Below are 20,874 nucleotides of genomic sequence, written 5' to 3'. Positions count from 1 at the left end.
TCCCCTCCCCTGCTACCACCACCCCCGCCAAATTTCTCATTTGGCTGTAAAGAATTGCAGCAAAGTTTTTTTGAGGCACTCGGTTTAGATGAACTGGCTTCAAAATGCTGAGAATTGGTTACTGTAGAGGAGCCATTGGCTAACGAGTAAATAAAGGAATCCAGCCCTATAGACTGCCCCGTTTGGAAGGATCAGTAAAGATGGGCTGGTACAGCTCCCACCCCATCCCATCTAACCCTCGAATAGCCTTTCAGCATCCTCCACAATTGGCTGTCAGCCACCTTCTTAAAAACCTCCAAGCGTAGGAACCACACTACCTTCTGCAGCTGTTTGTTGTATCACTAGAAATTTCTTGTGCCAACCGTAAATCTGCCTACCCTAATTCATTGGAAATAAAGATAGAAGTTGAGATTTCTGTGCAAACTCATTTGCAGACCAAAGTTTAGCTTTCCTTGAGGGCAGAATGTACCTGTGATGAGCTTTGCAAAAATTCCTTCATAGCTTTGGCCATGCATCATCCCAATTTCCTTTCTATGTATTAACGAGTGTGGTTGTATAATGTGCTTGAAAGAAAGATCCAACTTGGCCGTGTAGGCTAGTAATTAATCTAGCAATTTCCTTAAATCCTTTCCATTCCTATTTGACATGCAATCTTTTAATAGTATCTTAATAGTTGGAAAATGTGGTTAATGTTATTTTTTAAAGCTGCAATCTCCTATAATTTTTAATATTTGCTTACATGGAATATTCCTATCCAGCTAAATTATTAAATTATAAAATTTTTCCATGCTAAAAGGTAAATTCAGTTGGCTAAAGCTTTTTAGCAAATCAGGCAAAAATCACGTTGACTAGGATAGAAAAAATACCATATAGTTCAAAAGGGCAAATTTACCTTTGTTAAAGTCATATAGGAAGAAATTATAATCTGCCTTTACCTAAAAGCAAATAAAGTCACAGACCAAGTTTTGGTATGGGAAGAGTCCTGTCTCGAGAGACAGCATCGAGGAGAGTCTGGATGTGAGCTCTGGGTCAGGGGGCGTCAGGCTGGCCTCTCACTTGATTAGCCTGTGCCCTTGCCAGGTTACTTGGCATTTCTGAACCTGGTTCCCTTGTCTGTAAAACAAGGATGCTGCTACCTACCTCACAAGTGGCTGTGCACAGTCAGTGACAAAAATTGGAAAGTAGCACCGTGACAAGAGACTAGTCCAGGGATCAGCGCACTTTTTCCGTCAGGGCTAGGTAGTGAATATTTTAGGCTTTGCAGGTTATATGATCTCTGCCTCAGCTACTCAATCTTGCTGATATAGGGAGAAACATACGTAGACAATATGGGCGTGGCTATGTTCCAATAAAACTTTTTTTATGGACACTGAAATTTGAACTTTACATAGTTCTCATGTTTCACGCAATAGTCTTCTTCTTTTAATTTTTTTTTTTCTTTTGAGACAGAGTCTCACTCTGTTGCCCAGGCTAGAGTGCCATGGCACCAGCCTAGCTCACAGCAACCTCAAACTCCTGGGCTCAAGTGATCCTCCTGCCTCAGCCTCCCAAGTAGCTGGGACTGCAGGTGCTCGCCACTATGCCTGGTGAATTTTTTTCTATTTTTAGTAGAGATGGAGTGTTGCTCTTGCTCAGGCTGGTCTTGAACTCCTGACCTCAAGCAATCCTCCTGCCTCAGCCTCTCAGAGTGCTAGGATTACAGTCATGGGCCACCGCTCCAGGCCCTTCTTTTAATTTTTTTTTTAATTATTTTAAAATGTAAAAATTCTTACCTTACAAGCCATGCAAAAACAAGCAGTGGTTAACTTTGGCCTGCGGGGGAGTAGTTTGCCAAACCTTGTAATAGGAAACATTTATTGAGCACTTACTTTGTACTGGGCCTTATTTAAGTGCTTTGACTGTATTGACCTAGTTAACCCCCACCACAGCCCTATGAGGTAGATATTAGTATCATCTTCCTTTTATAAATGAGGAAACTGAGGCGTAGAGAGGTTAAGCAGTTTGCCTAAGATTGTACCGTTATTAAGAGGCAGGGCTGGGATTCAAACCTTCTGTTTCCAGAGTCTACGTTTATAACCCCCAGCAGTATTGCCTCTCATATATAGTGGTTTTTTAATGTGATGTTTATAAAAATGTTTTTTATAAAAAATAAATCACAATACAATTTGCCATGTTATAGTGGTCAGAGCAGGCAAGGTGGAAACTGTTACCATCGGAAGGGGACCCACCTCCAAGTAATAACTGTTTGCAGTCCAAAGAACAACTGCATTTGATATATTTCGAGGATCAGCTAAGACTTGCTATGTAAGAGAGCCAAAAGAAAATCAACTGTAAAAATCTTATTTTCAAAGGGAAAGAAATATGAGTTACTTTCAGGCAATAAATAAATAATCCATCTATAGTCAGTTGGGACATCTAAAAAGATTCTGTAAAATAATTTCAACCTGAGGAAAAATTGAATGGAGGGGGGTGTCTTCCTTGTAGCACATTTAAAACAAATTTCACCTGAGCAGGTAGATGGGCCTGATCTATTATTTATGTGTAATCTGTAATGTTTTATGCATGAGACTGGGGTGCTTTGGTACTGAGAAAAGGGCTTGGTATCCAGGAAACCAAGTCTTCATCTCTACATGAAACCGAAGGAAAAGACGGTGGACACAGCACATGGAGAATGTAGCAGACAGGTGTGGAGCAAACACCTGGAGAACTTGGATGCCAGTCCTGACTCTGCTCCTTTGTTAGCTGTGCGACCCTGGGCAAAGTACTTTTTTGAATTTTCTGTCACTTGGTATAAAAGGACCTCATGTGTCCTACCCTTGGGCAGGATATGAAAGAGCTTTAGTGAGTTGAGTGCACAATGCGGATATAAAGCATATGTGCTTAATTGGGCTAAATGGGGAAACCGTCAGACATAGACACTGTTGTGCTATGTGGCGTTTTGCATCCCTAGATGCAGTCTTCTTTATGATAAATAATGGTAAATATTTCTCAGACTCGTTGCTAAGCTCCTCACATTCACAGCCAGCCTTTCAGGTATACAGTATCATCTCTGTTTTGTATGTGAAGGGTGGAGCCCAGGAAGCCAGGAGTAGTTTACACAAAGCCCATGTTCTCACCTTACTCTACAAATCTTTGATCTGAAAAGGACATTTGTAACAACATCAGGACAAGCTCCCCTAGGTGGACCTTCCTGAGACCCAGGTTCTCTGCAGGAGCATTGAGTCTTGCCCACCGTTCCCCGAGGTGACGCTCAAAGCCACTGATGAATTGGATCAGATTAGACTGGGTAGTGCTATCGTGTGATAACGTAGCAGCTAACATTTTCCAGCATCTACTGTGTGCACCCATTTTAGAGAAGGGGAAAATAGAAGCCCAGGGAGATTGAGAACTTAGCCTAGGGCCACCTAGTGAGGATAGGGCAAGAATGGAACCCAGATTCACCTCCAGCGTTCTTCTTGCCTCTCATTCTGTATGTCACGGGCATGGATGTATTTCGTATTCATCAAAACCCCTGTTTGAAAAAAACACAACAGCAGAAAAAAAAAAAAACCCACTTTTTATAGTCAAGATTATTCTGAAAGATTCATTCTAAAGAAAAAAGGTGAACATTTTTCTTTCAGTTTCACAGGTGTCCCAGGGTTGCTGTGAAATCCAAGCTGTTGCAGCCCTGGGTGGGTGAGCCCTGGCTTCCTAGGATTCTGTGATTTTCCTGTTTCCATGATGAATTTGGCAAGCCGCTGACTGCTGGTAGATGTGTTGTATAATTTACTTTCTGGATCACATCTGGAAAATACATGCACAGGGTTGCATGCCGAGGTTAAATTTGCACTGTGATGCTTTGCAAGGCATACTCCATAGGCTTGTCACACAAAAGCTAATGAGACCAGTGTGTTCCTTCCTGTCTCTCCTCTTCAGTTAGTCAAAATATGGGCACATTCCCTTTATTCCATTTTATCTATGAAACAAAACAAACAAAAACAGTGGTTGTTTGGAGAGAGGGTGGGGAGGGACAGAATGAATGGAGGTAGAAAGGCTCAAGTTTATGATGGTCTCCCATGAGAATATCAAGGGACAGAAGTGGACAGGGATTGTTCTGACTACTCATAGGTGCCTTTTACGTGTTACATTTTCAAAATGAAAGGACTGAATGTTCAGGAGGAAAAGAACAAAAAAATACTGTAATAGATTCAGGCTTTGTATTTCATACTTTAAGCTACATACCCTAACATTTTATCCTCAAAACAGCCTTACAGCTGGGCACAGGGGCTCACGCCCATGATCCCAACAATTTGGGAGGCTGAGGTGGGAAGATTGCTAGAGGCCAGGAGTTCGAGGCCAGCCTGGGCAACACAGGGAGACCCCATCTCTATAATTAAACAATCAATACATACATACATGCATACATACATACATACATACATGCATACATACATACACAGCCTTATAAGATAGCTACATCCCATTTTAGAAATGTAGGGACTGAGGGTTGAATGCAGGGGTCGAGTGACTTACCCAAGGCTATGCACTTAATGGTATTGGAGGCAGAATGCAAACCCAGAATTCAGAGCCCTCTTCCTTCCCACTATCTTCTGCTGCTTCAAATTTGCTTCCCTAGAAGACAGGAAGTCATGAATGAGGGAAGGGTGTGCAGAAAAATACATTATGCTAATACAGTGTGTGTGTTCTTTATATTTTCTTAGGCCAAAAAACGGTGGAAAATACTGTGTAGGGCGTAGAATGAAATTTAAGTCCTGCAACACGGAGCCGTGTCTCAAGCAGAAGCGAGACTTCCGAGATGAGCAGTGTGCCCACTTTGACGGAAAGCATTTTAACATCAACGGTCTGCTTCCCAATGTGCGCTGGGTCCCTAAGTACAGTGGAAGTAAGTCCCTCCAGGGCATGTGCCCGCTGTTGGCAGGCTGGTCCTGGGGCCAGGCACAGAAGTCACATTGTGTCCTGTTTCCCTTCTCTAGTTTTGATGAAGGACCGGTGCAAGCTGTTCTGCAGAGTGGCAGGGAACACGGCCTACTATCAGCTCCGAGACAGAGTGGTAGACGGAACTCCGTGTGGCCAGGACACTAATGATATCTGTGTCCAAGGCCTTTGCCGCGTAAGTCCCAGATGGTGTATTCTTCACTGTGTTGTCCCGCTGCCAAGCTGTGATTCGTGGCTTCCTTGATAGAATAGCAATTGCTAGTATCTGTGCACTGTCTCCGGGGCAGTGGTTCTCAAAGTGTGGTCCTTGGGCCAGCTTCAGCATCAACATCACCTTACTCTGCTGCATACTATGCCAATGTTTGGGAACCGCTGCCCTGGATTTTTCTTGACATTTTCAGACTCTGCAGGGGTCTGCACAAACCTTCCCTTAAAGATTTATTGTAAGAACTTACACACACTCTGCTCTACTTTAAACTCAGTGCTTAAGCAAATGCTTCCTGATAGCAGGTTTTCTAGTCAAATAGCTATGCTCCAGCGAGATGTCATAAGGAAGAGCTGGCCTCATTCATACTCTTCTTTGTGCTTTTAACCACCATTGCTTCTACCTGTGACATGCTTGATAATTATTCTTGAAAGGGAAATTGAGAAACTTCTGGCAAATGACAAGGCACCAGAGCAGTGATTTCTTAAGGGCTTAATACCATTTCGGTGTTCTTGCCACTCAAAAATCATTCCTGACCCAGCCAGGCTCTGAGATGATGTATTCATTTTTTTTTTTTACATATGGTCCAAAGGCAAATTGGAGTTTGTGGTTGGTAGGGTTTGATGGAAAGAGCCCCTAAAAGCTTCACCTACTTCCCAACTCACAGCTACAGCACGGATTTCCTTGTTATTTCATTCCATGGCACCACGTTGAGTTTGTCCTCAAAGATTAGTTCACACAAGAACAGAATGGACAGGAATGTGGACTCTGTTCTTCTGCTCATTGCTGGTGTCCATCTCAGAGCTCAGTCTATACTGCCCCGTTGTGTTAATATGTGAGGAAATTCAGGAGTCCATGTGCTGGAGCCAAAGGCCTCCATGGGCAGCTTGCAGTCGCGCTTTGTCTTGCATTCATAGCCGATATTTAAACCTAGGGGATTTCACATGAAATCAGATTTTCCAGCTTCCCTTGAAAAATTGGAAAATGTCAACACTGGGCTCCTATTTCTACATGGCAGGGGTAGCCTGCCGGGGACAGCGGCTGCTCCCTTAAGACAGGGCATGAACTCCTTAATTAGATACAGTCCTTACCACCCCCTTTTTCTCATTGCTGAGGGATTTTTTTTTTTTTTTTCATTTACTCTGCTTATTCATAGGCTAGTGCTTCTCAAACTTTATAGATGAAGCAGCTGGAGAATTCTGTTAAAATGCCAACTTAGGAGACCTGGGTGGGCCCGAGGTTCTGCATTCAAGACAGCACCAAGCGTGCCCAAGGTTGCTGGTCCAAGGACCACATTTTAAATAGCAAGCCTATATACAGTGTGTGTTCACAATCCTTGCAAGTTTAAAGGGGACTTCTCTTTCTTGTCATTTGAATGCACATCATTCAGAGAAACACATTACTTGCCATTTTATAACCACTATAATACTTACCATTTATTTCAAATGTTTTCTTTTTAAAAGCAAGCTGGATGCGATCATGTTTTAAACTCCAAAGCCCGGAGAGATAAATGTGGGGTTTGTGGTGGCGATAATTCTTCATGCAAAACGGTGGCAGGAACATTTAATACGGTACATTATGGTAAGAATCTTCTCCTAAGAACCATGAGAAGGAAAATGGCCAAAGTTTAAAAATTGTTAACCGCATGTTATACTTAAACGTATTAATGTCAAGCATAAAATCAGTCTTGTCATGGTACATTATCCGTCTGACTATAAGGCACCTACCAGAATTGTATGAGAATTATATTATATTCCTTTGTTGCCCACCTTTTATTCCATACTTAGAGAAAGGGAACCATTCTGTGGAATACTGAGTTTCTGCTACATTCTTTCCAGGTTACAATACTGTGGTCCGAATTCCAGCCGGTGCTACCAACATCGACGTGCGGCAGCACAGTTTCTCAGGGAAATCAGAGGACGACAACTACTTGGGTGAGATGGGCTGCCCCCTGCCATTTGCTGGAACTCTGGTTCTCTGGAGCAGTTGGCAGACGCCAGAGAACCAGCAGGAGAGCTTTCCAATGTCACGGATTTTTGTAAAAGAAGTTGATCTTGAAATTCATTATTTCTCCCTCACTCACACATCATCAGAGTATTGATTTAAGGGTTGTGTCGTTGCGCTGTTTGATATCAAGGGATTTACTCTGGATCTGACAAAATAGAACAGCCTCAAGTGAAATTTTGAAAGCGCTCACCCTCTAAGTTTAGCATAAAATCATTGCTCTTATTGGGTCTTTTAAAAAAATCTGTCCTGTGGGTAACCGGCTTGCAAATGTTTTATTAGAGGCATTACTTGACTTGATTTTTAGGTGATCAGCTCTCACCAGTAGCAGACCACTGGTAGACTTTTTCAATATTTCATCATGCTGGTTCATTCCAAAAGGTTCTAGAGTGGCACATATTTTTCTCAAGTCATTTCTAGAATGGCCCACTTTGTTCTTTACAGAGTCTTTATCTTCCCTCACTGAGTCCAGATACGTGATTAATTCATATCTGTTCCTTATATTTAAACCACAACATACTAAGGACCCTGTGTTGGTTTGCGACAGTTTTCTCAGTCCAATCCCACTTCGATTCAATATTTTGTAAACTGCCACAAGTGATTATGAAATTTGCTCAACTGGCATTTAAAAGAAGGACATGGGGAGTAATGAGTGAAAAAGATTCAGCCTTGTACAACTGGACTCCTCCCAGCCGAGAAGAGCGGCATGGCTTGCACTCATATCTAGAAGAAATCAGGGCAGTCAATTTTTATTTTTTTTAATTTTATTTGTTTATTTTTTTAAAGTTTCCAAACATTATAAACTTTTATTTTCTCTCCTCTCTTTTTTGAGGTATTTTCACAAACTGTGACTTCAGTTGGATTGTTTTTTTCTCTGTAAACTTAAAATGCAGTAGAAGGAAATTTATTTGTCTCTGATTTCATATTTTTTTTTATTTCAGAATGTTACGGGGTACACATCTTTTGGTTACATTTTTGCTTTTGTACTGTTTGAGTCAAAGTTATAAGTGTGCCCTTCACCTAGATAGTGTGCATTATATCAGTTAGGTGTGAATGTATGCATCCCCTCTTCCTCCCTCCCACCTACTTGATTTCCATTGAGTTTTACTTCCATATGTGCACATAAGTGTTGATTGACTAGTTCCAGTTTAGTATTGAGTATATGTCGTGTTTGTTTTTCCATTCTTGCAATACTTCACTTAGAAGAGTGGTCTCCAATTCCATCCAGGTTGTTACAAAACATACTAGATCATCATTTTTTTATGGTTGAGTAGTACTGCATGGTATACATATACCATGTTTTATATCTACTTATGTATTGATGAGCACTTGGGTTGTTCCCACATCTTTGTGATTGTCTAGGCAATTTTTATAAGAAATGAATGTAATTTGTTTCTTATAATATTCAGACAGGAACTCTATCCATCTGAATATAGCCTCTATAGAGGCTTAATCCAAAATTTGGATATATTGAGCCAGTAAATGAGTATTTTTTGAGTCAAAATAGAATATATATCTGTATTTTGGAGTGTCTACATGAAATCTTGCATAGTCAGTGATGTTTTAGCCAAGCATGCTGGTCAAGTGTAATATTTATATATGACCCCATTTAGCATTTTTTGCTGTGTATCTCCATTCATTCATTTGCTTATTTAATATGGGCCAGGCGCTGTTCTAGGCACAATGAACAAAACAGACCAAAAAATAATGAAAATTCCTTTCTTGTTAGAGTTTACTTTTTAGTGAGGGGAGATAGAAAATAAACAATAACTTAACAGATAAGCAAACTCTATACTATTAGAAGGTGATATGTGCTATTAGAAATCAGAGCACCATAAAAGAAATTGGGATACCAAGGGTGGGGTAGGGACAGTGGCATTGAAATGTCTGAATCATGGAGAGACATAACAGGCTTTGTGGGAGAAGAGCATTCCAGGTAGAGGGAACAGCCACTGCAAAGTCCTTGAAGTAGGGGCATGTTTGAATTGTTGGAAGAACAGAGGGAGGCCAGTGTGGCTGTTGCTGAGGAAGCATGGAGGACAGTCCTAGATGAAGTTGAACAGGTAACAGGACTAGGTCATAGAGGGCCACATAACCATTGGAAGGACTTTGGCTTGGACTCTGAGAGACATGAGGGGCCACAGGAAGTTTTGAGCAGAGGAATGATGTGATATAATTGCATTTGTGTTTCTAAAGGTGCACTCTGGCTGGTATGTTGAGAAGAGAAGGGTGCAGGGCAGAAGCAGTGACATTGATTAGGCAGTCATTGCAGTAATCCAGGAGGGAGATGCTGGTGGCTTGGTCCCAGGCAGGAGCAGTGGAGTTGGCAGCGTGTGGTCAATTCTGGATGTCTTTGGAAGTCAGAGCCATCATGATTTGTTGGTGGATTGAATATGGTGGGTGAGAGAAAGACAGGAGTCAAAGGTGTAAAGAAGTCAAGAAGAGACAAAAACGCCAGGGCTTTGACCTGAGCAATGGAAAGGTTGGAGTTGCTCTCAACCGAGTTGAGAAGACTTGTTATATATTTATCCATATGCCCACTAGTGTTTTAAGGTCAGGGCTGTGTCTTTACATCTTTAGCTCCTGATACAAACTGTACACATGGCAGGTATGAGGTAATGTTGAATTGCTGAGCAGCCATTGTTCATGCTGTCTTCTGAGTATCTACTATGTACTTAATGGAGAATACGGGTTACCTTGGAAATACAATTCATCCCTTCTTTCAAAGGCCATACTGTCTTACTCAGAATTAATTATTCAATGGCTACATTGGCTTTTCACCACCCTAAATATCCAAAGGAGTGTTGACTTTTTAAGAGAATTAACAAAGTTCATGGGGACTGTTTTCAAATTATTTGGGGGGAATTCAGCATTTCTCCTTCTACCACTGTATAAAATCTGTATTTTTTTCATATGCTTGGTTATAAATTTGAGCATGTGACTGCTGTGTCCTTACTACTTCCTAATTAAATCAAGCTGCACTGCCTGCAACCTCCTTTATAAATTGATTTCCTGAGAGCTGAAAGCCACATTGAGTTGCTCCTTTCTTCTCCTCGAAAGGGAGAAGGAGTTTCTTCTATTCTTCTCCTTCTTGGAAAAATAATCTCCCTCCAAGTAGCGGCCTCAATTCAGTTCCACTTAATCAGCCCACCTCAGGCGCCTGAATTTGGGGCGGGCCTCCTGATAACCTTTTATTTCTCACTGGAGGTTTCTTAATCTCCTTGTAGAGGATGAAAACAAAATTAAAGAAGATTTGTCATCGGGGACAGGCAGTCTGAGCCAGTCATGGCTCTTTAATGGAATATTATGGGAAAGTCACCTGTTGGCTTAGCAAAGTGTCTCTGGAAGCAAATGAAAAGCGTGCGGGCATAGATTGCAAGTCACAGGCCACCGAGTGTGAAAGTCAAGACCTCAGAGCCTTTGAACCCCACAGTGGTTACTTAACAAGTTAGGAAGAATTTGATGTTGTCATCAAGTCTGGGGTGTGTAAATGTTTACTCTTGGCTTCAAGGAAGGTGCAGCAAATGCCCGAGAAGGTTTTGCAACCCATGCTGTGTCTTGCGGGAGTCCAGTCGCAGCTGTTCTGTTGCTAAGCAATCTTCATCCTTATCCCTCGTGTTTCTTTAAACGTCACTCAAGCCATACTCTTCTGCGTGTTTTGGTAAGGGAGCAATTTCCAGGAGAGAGGGCCTTTGTAGCAACCCGGTTCTGATGGGTGCAATGGGAGGGAAACCAACCCAGGAAATTAGCTCCCCTAATCGCATTAGTGGGAGGTTGGGCATTAGACTGTTGTTTTCAGGAAACTATTTGTTTCACAAGGTACCGAAGCAGAAAGCCTCTCTGTCAAAGGTCATCCTTTCTCATGGGCCCCTCCCTCCTGTTGAGTTAAAGCCAAGTTGTACCCAGGGCCACCATGTTCATATCTCTTTAGAAGAAAAAGTAGACATTTTTGTGACGCTTATTTGTCTCCAGTACACTTAGTCCTGGATTAATTGTGGCAATGAGAAGACAGGAATCGATCCAGTGCAAGACGAAGGAGGAGTTTCTTTTCATCTGATGATTTTAAGGACGTCTGGGGCGTAACTGTTTATCAGAGCAGATCCTAAGAGGAGCCTTCTGTCATTTGAGCTCCTATCTCATTCCCGACTCACTGTTGATGGGAATAAAGAACGTGCGGTGAAGGATGAAGTACCCCAAGTCAGCATAAGCATGAGAGGAAGCCTGGAGACATTGGAAAAGACCCCTCCCCCCCACCAATTAACCTAAAATAGAGCATCACTCTTTGAACATAACCAAACTGGATTATCACTTAATTTACAGAACTGGCATGTGACATTTCAGTTCCCCCTTATTAGTGAAACATCAGCTGGGTAGCTAGTATGTGACTTCGCTTGGAAGAGTTGGGTGATTTTGTTGACAGCACATCAGGCCATCACCGTGTGAGTGACCCGCGCTGGACAGCAGCCTCAGGATGCCCGAGGTGCCGCGGAAACGACCTCGGCTCCAATCAGTGACCCACTGAAACTCCTGCATCTTGCATGGCTGGTAGACCTCACGCTGCAGGAGCTGCAGGCGAAACGAGGCTGTCAGAGGTTTACACTGATTGGGAAAAGTCGTTTGGCTGGAAGCTCTCTGTTCTCCTTGTCACGAGCGTCAGGTTCCATCCATCACACATTCTTTCAACATCATCGATTGAGCACCTACTATGGGTTGGGACTTTTCTTGGGCTGACGAAAGTGAGTTTTTAAATGGTTAGTTTGCTAAAGGGCTTGTGTAGGCTAGCAAAATGAACAATTTAAATTTTTAAAAATCTGTAACCTAAGCATATTTAGTTTCTATTTGTATGCAAGAGAAAGTGCTTGAATTCATTCACTAATTTAACAAGCATTGTTGACTCCCTTCTTGAAAAATTTTAGTGGTTAACAGGCTCTGGAAATAGATTTCCTTGATTAGCAGCCATCTGGCCTTGGGAAATTAATAATCTCTAGGTCGTGCTTTTCTCATCCATAAATTGGCATCTGTAAGAGACCCTGCCTCATAGAGGTGTGATAAGGAGACAGTGCATGTAAAAGGCATTATGGTCTGCCAGGAACTAAAGCCCCACTATGCACTATCTTGTTTAATCCACCTAACAATCCTGTAAGAAACCCATTATACAGAGGATGAAACTGAGGCTTAGAGAGCTTAAGTTACTTATCCAACGTTACACAAACAGAAAATGTGAAGAATTGGAATCCTTATGGGTCTGACTCCAGATGTTATAGCCTTAACCACTTTAGTTTACTGCTTCCAGGTAGAAAAATATATGACTGACCAGGGGATATACAGGCCTGGAAATTTAGGTTTATCGGTAGGAGTGAATGGTGAGACTGGAAAGATAGGTGAGGTTAAGATTTGTAAATTTACTGGTAGGTTATGTAAGGAGTTTGAACTATATTCTATAGGTAATAGGAACTATCAAGGGATTTAGAGCCAAGAAGTTGGATGGTCTTTTATCCTTTTAAAAGCTAATCCTGGCTGTTACCTGTGTCACCATGTTCTTCCCAACCAGTTCAGATTAAGGCATCTTATTCTTCCCTTGGGGCTAAATGGTGTTCACATGGGTGGAAATTCTGATAAATGAAACACTGGGTTGGGAGCAGAATTCAGTGCAGTTAATTCCTGATCCTAGAAAGAGCAGCCTTGCATCAGTAAAGTGTCCAATTGCATGAACTCTGTGAGGCTCCCATTTCCAAGAAAATGAGGATCCTGCTGCTACTGAACCACAAAGGACATTCAGAGCTTCATCTCAGCCTTCTTTAATCTGCACATAAGAGTATAATACCTATTTAACCTAAATCCTCGAAGTCTCTTTTATATACAAATCACTTCTCGCCTGAGTGGTAAAAGACAGTACATCACCTGGATCAGTGAAAGATGAGTTAGGACCTGGCAAATACCTAAGATGACTTGGCCATTCCTCATTGCACAACCAAGACAGATATTATTAATATGATGCTGAGCCGTGGTGTCGTCCGTGAACCCTGTTCTACATGGTTTCTCAGGCAGCTAGTACCAAATGATTAACATTGGTGCCTGGGAGGACGCCTATTTACCATATACGAGTTAAATCTCCTTGTTTCTTTTATTCACCTAAGTACATTTCAAGGGTTTCCTCACTGCTGGAATTTGCTCATAGGGCACAAATTACGAAAGGTCAGAGAGCCTTTTTCTAACATTTTGTTCAGGGCCCAAATGTTTAATAGCTCTGATTTATTGAGTACCTGGTTCATGTCAAGACCGATACTCAGGAGAACTCGTTATTCAAGGGGCAGTGGACTGGGGAGAAACAGCAGAACTGAAAATGATACCAAAACGTTGTAATAAATACTAGAGGGAAAAGATATGATTGAGATTTTTTTCTTGAGAAATTAATACAAAAATATGAAAATAAATTTATTTGGTCTTACAGTCAACAAAATTATGTTTTTATTCTAATCATGCTGAAGTTTTGGAAAGAATAAAGCAATTGATAAATATTTTTGCATAAGTTTTCCATATTATGTCATATGATAGCACCGTAGTACATTCTTGACTTAAAGTTTGGATTTCACAGTAAAATCTGAAAGGGAGTCAATTTTTAAAAAACTTTCAAAGGATTCATTAACTTTACCAAGAATCTCTCTTGGTCCTTGGATAAATAAATTATTCTTTCTGAAGCAGCTATTATCTCATCCTCCTTATCAATTTGCTTTCCTTTTCTTTGTTTTTTTTTTTTTTTTCAGCTTTATTGAAGTACAGTTAACAAATAAAAATAGTATGTATTTAAGGGGTTCAACTTGATGTTTGATATTCCTATGCATTGTGAAATAATCACCAAAACCAAGCTAATTAACATATCTGTCACTACACATAGTTACCATTTTCTTTTGTTTTTTTTTTTCTTTCTTCATTCTTTTATTCATTCCTTCTTCCTTCCCTCTATTCTTTTTTTTTTTTTTTAAAGTATGTATGTGTGTGTTTGGTGGGAACACTTAAGATCTACCCTTAAGTAAAATTCAAGTATGTAGTACAGTATGGTCAACTAGCCACATTGTCTTACATCAGAATGTATCCATCTTGCATAACTGAAACTTTGTACCCTTTGACCAACATCTCCCCATTCTCCCTCCCTCCTGCCCCTGACGACCACCATTCTGCTCTCTGTTGCCATGAGTTTGACTACTTTAGATTCCACAACTGGTCTAATAACTCTGTCAGGTCCTCATTTGGCCATTATTTTGACACTTGATTCAAGAAGTTCGGCAGCATCACTTTTTCAGTATCACTGATTTATTTTTTCATCTTTTGCAAGATCTGGAGCACCTGCCGTGTGCTCTTTCAGAAGCTGTGGTATAGTAGTGAATAAAACAGTTCCAACCTCCTTGCCCTCATGGAGCTTAAGTCCTTCTTTGGGGAGAGAGAGCATAAACAAAGTGCCACGGAGAAAAATTAGGGTGGGAAAAGGGATAAGAAATATGAAATCTGTGCTGGCAGTGGGAGGAGGTTGCAGTTTTAAAAAGAATGGTCTGGGTAGGTGTATATTAATCTTTTACTGTGTAACAAGTTATCTCAAGACATTAGAACAACAAATACGTATTGTATCTCAGTTTCTTATGTAAGGAAATAAGCAGCAGCGTAGCTGGGTATTAATGGCTTAAGGTTTCTCATGAGGTTATAGTCAAGATGGCAGGTAGGCCTGTGGTGTTATCTGAAGGCTTGACTGGGACTGAAGGGTCCACATCCCATATGACTTGGAGCTTTTGGCAGAAGGCTCCAGCTTTTCACTGATGTTTGCAGGAGGCCTCTCCATGGGCTTCTTAAGTATCCTTACGACATGGCAGCTGGCTTCTCCCAAAACCAGTAGTCCAAGGAAGAGCAAGGCAAAGCCACAATGCCTTTGCCCTTGCCTCAGAAATGGTACTCTGTCATTTCTGCATTAATCTCAGTGATCACACAGTAATTCTTATTCATTGTGGGAGGAGATGACACAAAGTGTGAATACCAGGAAGCAAGGATCTTTGGGGCCATGTTTGAGGCTGGCTACTGCAGTGAGGCTCACTGAAAAGGTGACATTTGAGCATTCTGTTAATCATGTATTTTCAGATTTCAGCATCTGCCAAACAAATATTTATCAAAAATTTAATTGGCTCTACTAATTCTAAAATATATGGAGAGATTTGTGGAGGTACCAATTTTGTAAGTGTTCAGTTTACTGGCACTTATTGTCAAATCACCACACTTGTGCTTCCCTCTACTAATATAATCCTGTAACTATGGGTCTTATATAACAAACCCCATGATAACTGGAACCCCTATATTATATTTTGTGTTTCCCAGATACCATGAGGGGCAGGTGTTTTTATCTCTATTTTAGAGATAAATGGAGGCTGACAGAGGGAAAGTGATTCCCAAATGCCACACAGCTGGCTAGTGGCAAATCTAGGATTTGAAGCCACGCCTGTCTGGCTCAAAGTTCACATTCTTTGCACTGTGACTCTGCCTGTAAAGGTGTTATTTCATGTTTCAAACAGGCAGTCGTGGGCAGCAGATTAATGAATTCTCTTTTCTCACAGCTTTATCAAGCAGTAAAGGTGAATTCTTGCTAAATGGAGACTTTGTTGTCACAATGTCCAAAAGGGAAATCCGTGTTGGGAATGCCGTGATAGAGTACAGTGGCTCCGACAACGTGGTGGAAAGAATTAACTCCACGGACCGCATTGAGCAAGAACTTTTGCTTCAGGTAAAAACTTGACCATGAGCCCACCATGCTCTTCTTCCAGCTGGAGTCACCCGGCCCGCAAACATCCTCTCCATTTTGTCCTTACATTCCAGGTTCTGTCAGTGGGGAAGTTGTACAACCCCGACGTGCGCTATTCCTTCAATATTCCCATTGAAGATAAACCTCAGCAGTTTTACTGGAACAGCCATGGGCCTTGGCAAGCATGCAGCAAACCCTGCCAAGGTATCTGCTTTGAGTTTGAGGTTGGGGGATTGGAAGAGTTTTTAAAATCTCTTTCCTTTTTAAAAGAACAGCCAAATCGGTGCAACCTAGGAGTCTTTCTATCTGCACGTGTTCTGTCGTCAGCTTTTTCTGAATCGATCTGGTCATTTTAGGCTGGCAAGTTGAATTTTTTAAAGGATTCAGGAAATGGTAGGTTTCCTCATCGTAAGAGGTTTGTACATGTGTAAAACCAAGCAAAATCAGCTCTGCCCCCTTAATTTTCTAGGGACGTGGTTTTAGAAGTCATATCCTATATTATTTATCTTGTTTATTATCTAAATTAGGAGTTGGCAAACTGTAGCCAGGGGGCCAAATCCAGCCTGCTGCCCACTTTTATAAATAAAGTTTTATTGGAACACAGCCATGCTCATTTGTTTAGGTATTATCTACGAGCAGCTGCTTTTGTCTTGTAATGGCAGGGTTGAGTATGAGTAGTGTGACAGAGATCATATATCCTGAAAATATTTACCGTCTAGATCTTAAGAAAAAATGTTTGCCAATACCTGGTTGAAATAGTTTATGGGACAGGTTAATTTCCCTGAATAATTTTTTTTTTCCTCCCTGCTTAGGGGAACGGAAACGAAAACCTGTTTGCACCAGGGAATCTGACCAGCTTACTGTTTCTGATCAAAGATGCGATCGGCTGCCCCAGCCAGGACCCATCACTGAACCCTGTGGCACAGACTGTGACCTGAGGTGGGGCTGCGTTTTTTAGGATTTTTACTACTGAGTTGTGAGGGTCTTGTGGGAGCCCTGTGCATGTGAGAAGGGGAAGGGGGGATACTGGTCTTCAGTTCCCCTTTCTTGTGTTTCGGCGAAATAAGCTTAGCCAATTCTCCATCCCTCCAGAACTGATTATCAAGGACATATGCCTGCAGAGTCCTTGTTCACCTGAAAATTAAAAGTAGCTAACAGAGTATGGCACTTGCCAAAAAAAATTCTCATTTGATCCTTACAACTCACTAGCTAGATAGTAGCATCACGATTGAGTCACATCTTATGCAAAAATTTGGTTTGAAAGTCAGAAGAAAAGGGGAGGCTGAGGCGAGTGGATTGTTTGAGCTCAGGAGTTCGAGACCAGCCTGAGCAAGAGCGAGACCCCGTCTCTACTAAAAAAAAAAATAGAAATTATATGGACAACTAAAAATATATATAGAAAAAATTAGCTGGGCATGGTGGCACATGCCTATAGTCTCAGCTACTCGGGAGGCTGAGGCAGGAGGATCACCTGAGCCCAGGCGTTTGAGGTTGCTGTGAGTTAGGCTGATGCCATGGCACTCTAGCCTGGGCAGCAGAGTGAGACTCTGTCTCAAAAAAAAAAAAAAAAGAAAGAAAAGAAAAAAAGAAAAAGGGAAAAGGGGAGAACCTCATCCCTCAAAGTACCTATAATGTTCTGTATCCACGTAGAGTGTCTGCTACCCTGCAGAGAACTCTTATGCACATAAAAGTTGCAATGCACTAAGGTAGAGTCATGGAAGGAGCAAGAAGAAAATCTACATGCAAATGTCTTGATATCCAAAAAATTCTATATTTGGGAAAAATATGATATCTGGGGCAGGAAATACTGGGTGGGTAGGGAATTCTAAAGCTTTCCCATTTGCCTGTAAGGTTGACTGTGTCATGTTTAAATATTAAGTAGGCTTAGGCTTGTATTATATAGTCTTCTTGACAGTGAAATACAGGTAAAATGAGTTCTTGTTTTATTCTCCTTTTAAGAAGAGAAATTATCAGTGTAGAGTGGTCTGGAACTGGGTTATCTCATCATTCATAAGTAGCAAAGTGAATGCTTAAGCATTTTGAAGGTTCTACGTGACCATGTCAAATCCTATCAAGAGGCATTGGCTGCCTATAGTGCTAGAGTGCGGATTATAAGGCCCTCTTGAGGCTCTGAGAGAAAAAGAGGAGTGCTGTGATCACTTAGTGATGCCTGCCGTGGGAATCAGAAGGGCAGCTGTGGCATGAGTGCCGTATCTTTGCCAGTCTTGACCGAAGGCTCTGACATCAAAGCCCAGGATTTCTGTACCCTACCCCACTTCCCATTGTCACTGACTTACTTGCTCATTGGCTTGCAAAAAAGCATCAACAAAAGTCATTGTGGAAGGACAAGAAGACATTAAAAGGCAGACATTTGTACTAGGGAGTATTCTTGTTATAGGTAGTATCCATGTAAACCCATTGTTTCAGCCAATTCAGTTAAATTGGAGTTAAAGATAAAGGTCTTTTCAGAAAAAAATAATTAGGTTACTAACTTGAAGTGCAGCCTTAATGAATTGAGTAAGGTGACATCTTTAGATTAGCCTTATATCAAATGATCACTATATTCCCCAATACTCTGAAAGTAATGGTAATAGAGTCAACCATTTACTAAGAACTGTTTTTTAACCGTTATATATTATCCTGTTAATATTTTTATTAATAGGATAGTTCTTATATTATCCTATTAAAATAATTAATACCCAATTAGTTCCTGAAACAACACTAGGCCATGGGTCTTGATGTTTTCACCATTTTACCAATAAGGAAAATGGAAGCCAAGAGCAGTTAAGCGAATTACTCAAGGTCACACAACTAGTTAGAGGCGTGGCAGAGATCCCAATGCTCCAGTGCAGTCCATCTGCCCCGGGAGCCTGGGTGCTGAAACCCCAGGAGAAAGCTGTTTTCATTCTTAATTCCTTCATAATGATGGGTGATATTCATGGATCCCATTTCATGTAGCTTTTCTTCCTCTGTGAAAAGAAATAATTCCCATGAGTTTTCTGCCCCGTTCCTGTTCCCTCCCATACTCGGATCCCCTCACCTTTCGTTTCTCCACTGCTGAATCAGACCGCGGCTGGGCGAGTCTCTCGTGATCAATACATGCTAAGCATGCTCCTGTGATCACAAAGAAGGCCAGTGTGTACGAAGCATTTTGAGTATTAGAATGTGATCATAAAAAAAAAAAAAAGAGAGAGACTTTTAGGTAGGATGATGCAAAAGATCTCAAGTGGATTTCTCCTCATTGGCTTATATGGAGTTAATGACCCTTAAAACTTGGTTGGAGAATAAAACACCAAGGGTAACAGTAATAATAATAAATCATACTTTTCTTGAATGCCTGCGATATGTGCCTTGCCTCACTGAACCCCCCAAATAGCCCTATGAAATGTATTCTATTTTCCCCCATTTCACAGATGAGGAAGCTGAGGCTCAGTGACGTTAAGTGACTCACCTAGGGTCCCTTAGTTTAATAAGTGACATTCACACCCAGGTCTTTCTGATTCCATAGTCCATCCTCTGATGGTTATTAAAAATAATTTCATAATGCCTAGGTAAAGTTGGGGCTTAAAGTCTTTTCTTTCATATAGTAGGCATGCCAAATATGCTATTCTAAATTCCACTAATTTCTATTCAGAAAAAGTCACTAACTTTGTTTTTTAAATTCTACTGAGACCAAATGAGAACAGTAGCTCAGATCACAGGCTTGTTGGATGGTAATAGTAGCACCTCTGACTGATTAAAAAAAAAAAGAAGGTAAAGGGATTGTGGCCGTGTCTTTTGGTAGAAGTGAAGCCCATAGGGGTATGAATTAAAAAGTGAAAAGAAAAAAACAGTTTAGGATTAGCTTACAAAAGCCTCATAAATAAAGAGGTGTCTATTCATGCCTAAAATTAAAGAGAAGATCATGTTTGTTTATCAGAATTCAAATTCATATCTTACTGGCTTTTACAGATTATTAGAAAAATAAAGTTGTTCACTGAAAAATGCACAAAGACAAAGCAAGCCTAAAGAAGGTGTTCTTTCTTCTATCAGCCTAACAGTCAATATAATAATGATTTATGCTAATTACTGCCAGGTGGCTCTGTCTAAAACTGAAAGCCTGGAAAGAGGATTGTTAGGTACGGGTCAAATTCTAAAACAGCTTTTCCCAAGGCATGTTTGTGGATCACTATTTCCAAGGGTGATCCGTGGCAAACCCGTTATGTGTGAGAAGCCTCACCAACCATTTCCTTCCCCATGTGGAGATTCATAATGCTGATCACCATTTTGAAGGCCCTGAGAAGTTCTGCAATATAGAAACCTATTCAATTCAGTAGTTCTGAAAATCATTCAATCCCCCAACCCTCACGGCAACACAGACATACACGTTTTCTTCTCAGTTTCCACTTAGTAACAAATGCTTTGCAATATGCTTTTTCTGAAATATAGTAATAAAATACAATTTATTTTATTTCCCATGAAGTGAACTGAATGATTGCAAAATGCTGAAGTTGAGACCACCGTCCAGGGCAAGACCAGGAAGCGGAGGGTTAGCATTTTGAGCTGATCTTTTCTAAGGTGGTGCTGTGCCCTTTCCACAGAATCTTCAAGGCCCTCGGCTCAGATTCTGGGGATTGTGTGAAAGTCAGGGAGACTCTACTTTGCCCTCCCAAGCTGCTAGTGTATTCTCTTGTGGGTGCAGGACGCCTGCCTCCCATACCCAGGATGGAAAATAACCTTTCCATAGGAAATGGTGACAAAGGCAAAGAGAAGGTAGCCAGCAATCAAAGAGCAGATGAAAGTTCCAGATGCCTCTGTTGAACTGGGCCACATTTTTGCCTCACTTCCTGAAGGAAGTGAGAGTTTGCCCCGTGACAGGATGAGATAAAGCATTGTTTTACAATTCTTCACCGATAACACCTTCCGGGTTAGAACAAAGCCCCCCAGTACGGGTGTCACTGTAACAGAAGAC

General features: G+C 41.2%; 1 protein-coding gene across 1 annotated transcript in view; it reads left to right on the top strand.

Moving 5' to 3' along the window:
• ADAMTS9 (ADAM metallopeptidase with thrombospondin type 1 motif 9) overlaps positions 1-20,874 on the top strand; it is a 156,428-nt gene that overhangs the window by 46,433 nt on the left and 89,121 nt on the right. The window contains exons 13-19 of the mRNA XM_069473779.1: positions 4,701-4,882; positions 4,974-5,110; positions 6,604-6,721; positions 6,979-7,074; positions 15,739-15,905; positions 15,998-16,127; positions 16,736-16,862. Of these exons, the coding sequence (XP_069329880.1) occupies positions 4,701-4,882; positions 4,974-5,110; positions 6,604-6,721; positions 6,979-7,074; positions 15,739-15,905; positions 15,998-16,127; positions 16,736-16,862 (957 nt within the window). The remainder of the gene's footprint in view (positions 1-4,700; positions 4,883-4,973; positions 5,111-6,603; positions 6,722-6,978; positions 7,075-15,738; positions 15,906-15,997; positions 16,128-16,735; positions 16,863-20,874) is intronic.

The sequence above is a fragment of the Eulemur rufifrons genome, chromosome 7 (genome assembly GCF_041146395.1).
Source record: "Eulemur rufifrons isolate Redbay chromosome 7, OSU_ERuf_1, whole genome shotgun sequence".
In the NCBI taxonomy this organism is placed as follows: Eukaryota; Metazoa; Chordata; class Mammalia; order Primates; family Lemuridae; genus Eulemur; species Eulemur rufifrons.
The sequence above is the reverse complement of the archived record's forward strand: the minus strand, read 5'-3'. Positions and strand labels throughout refer to the sequence as shown.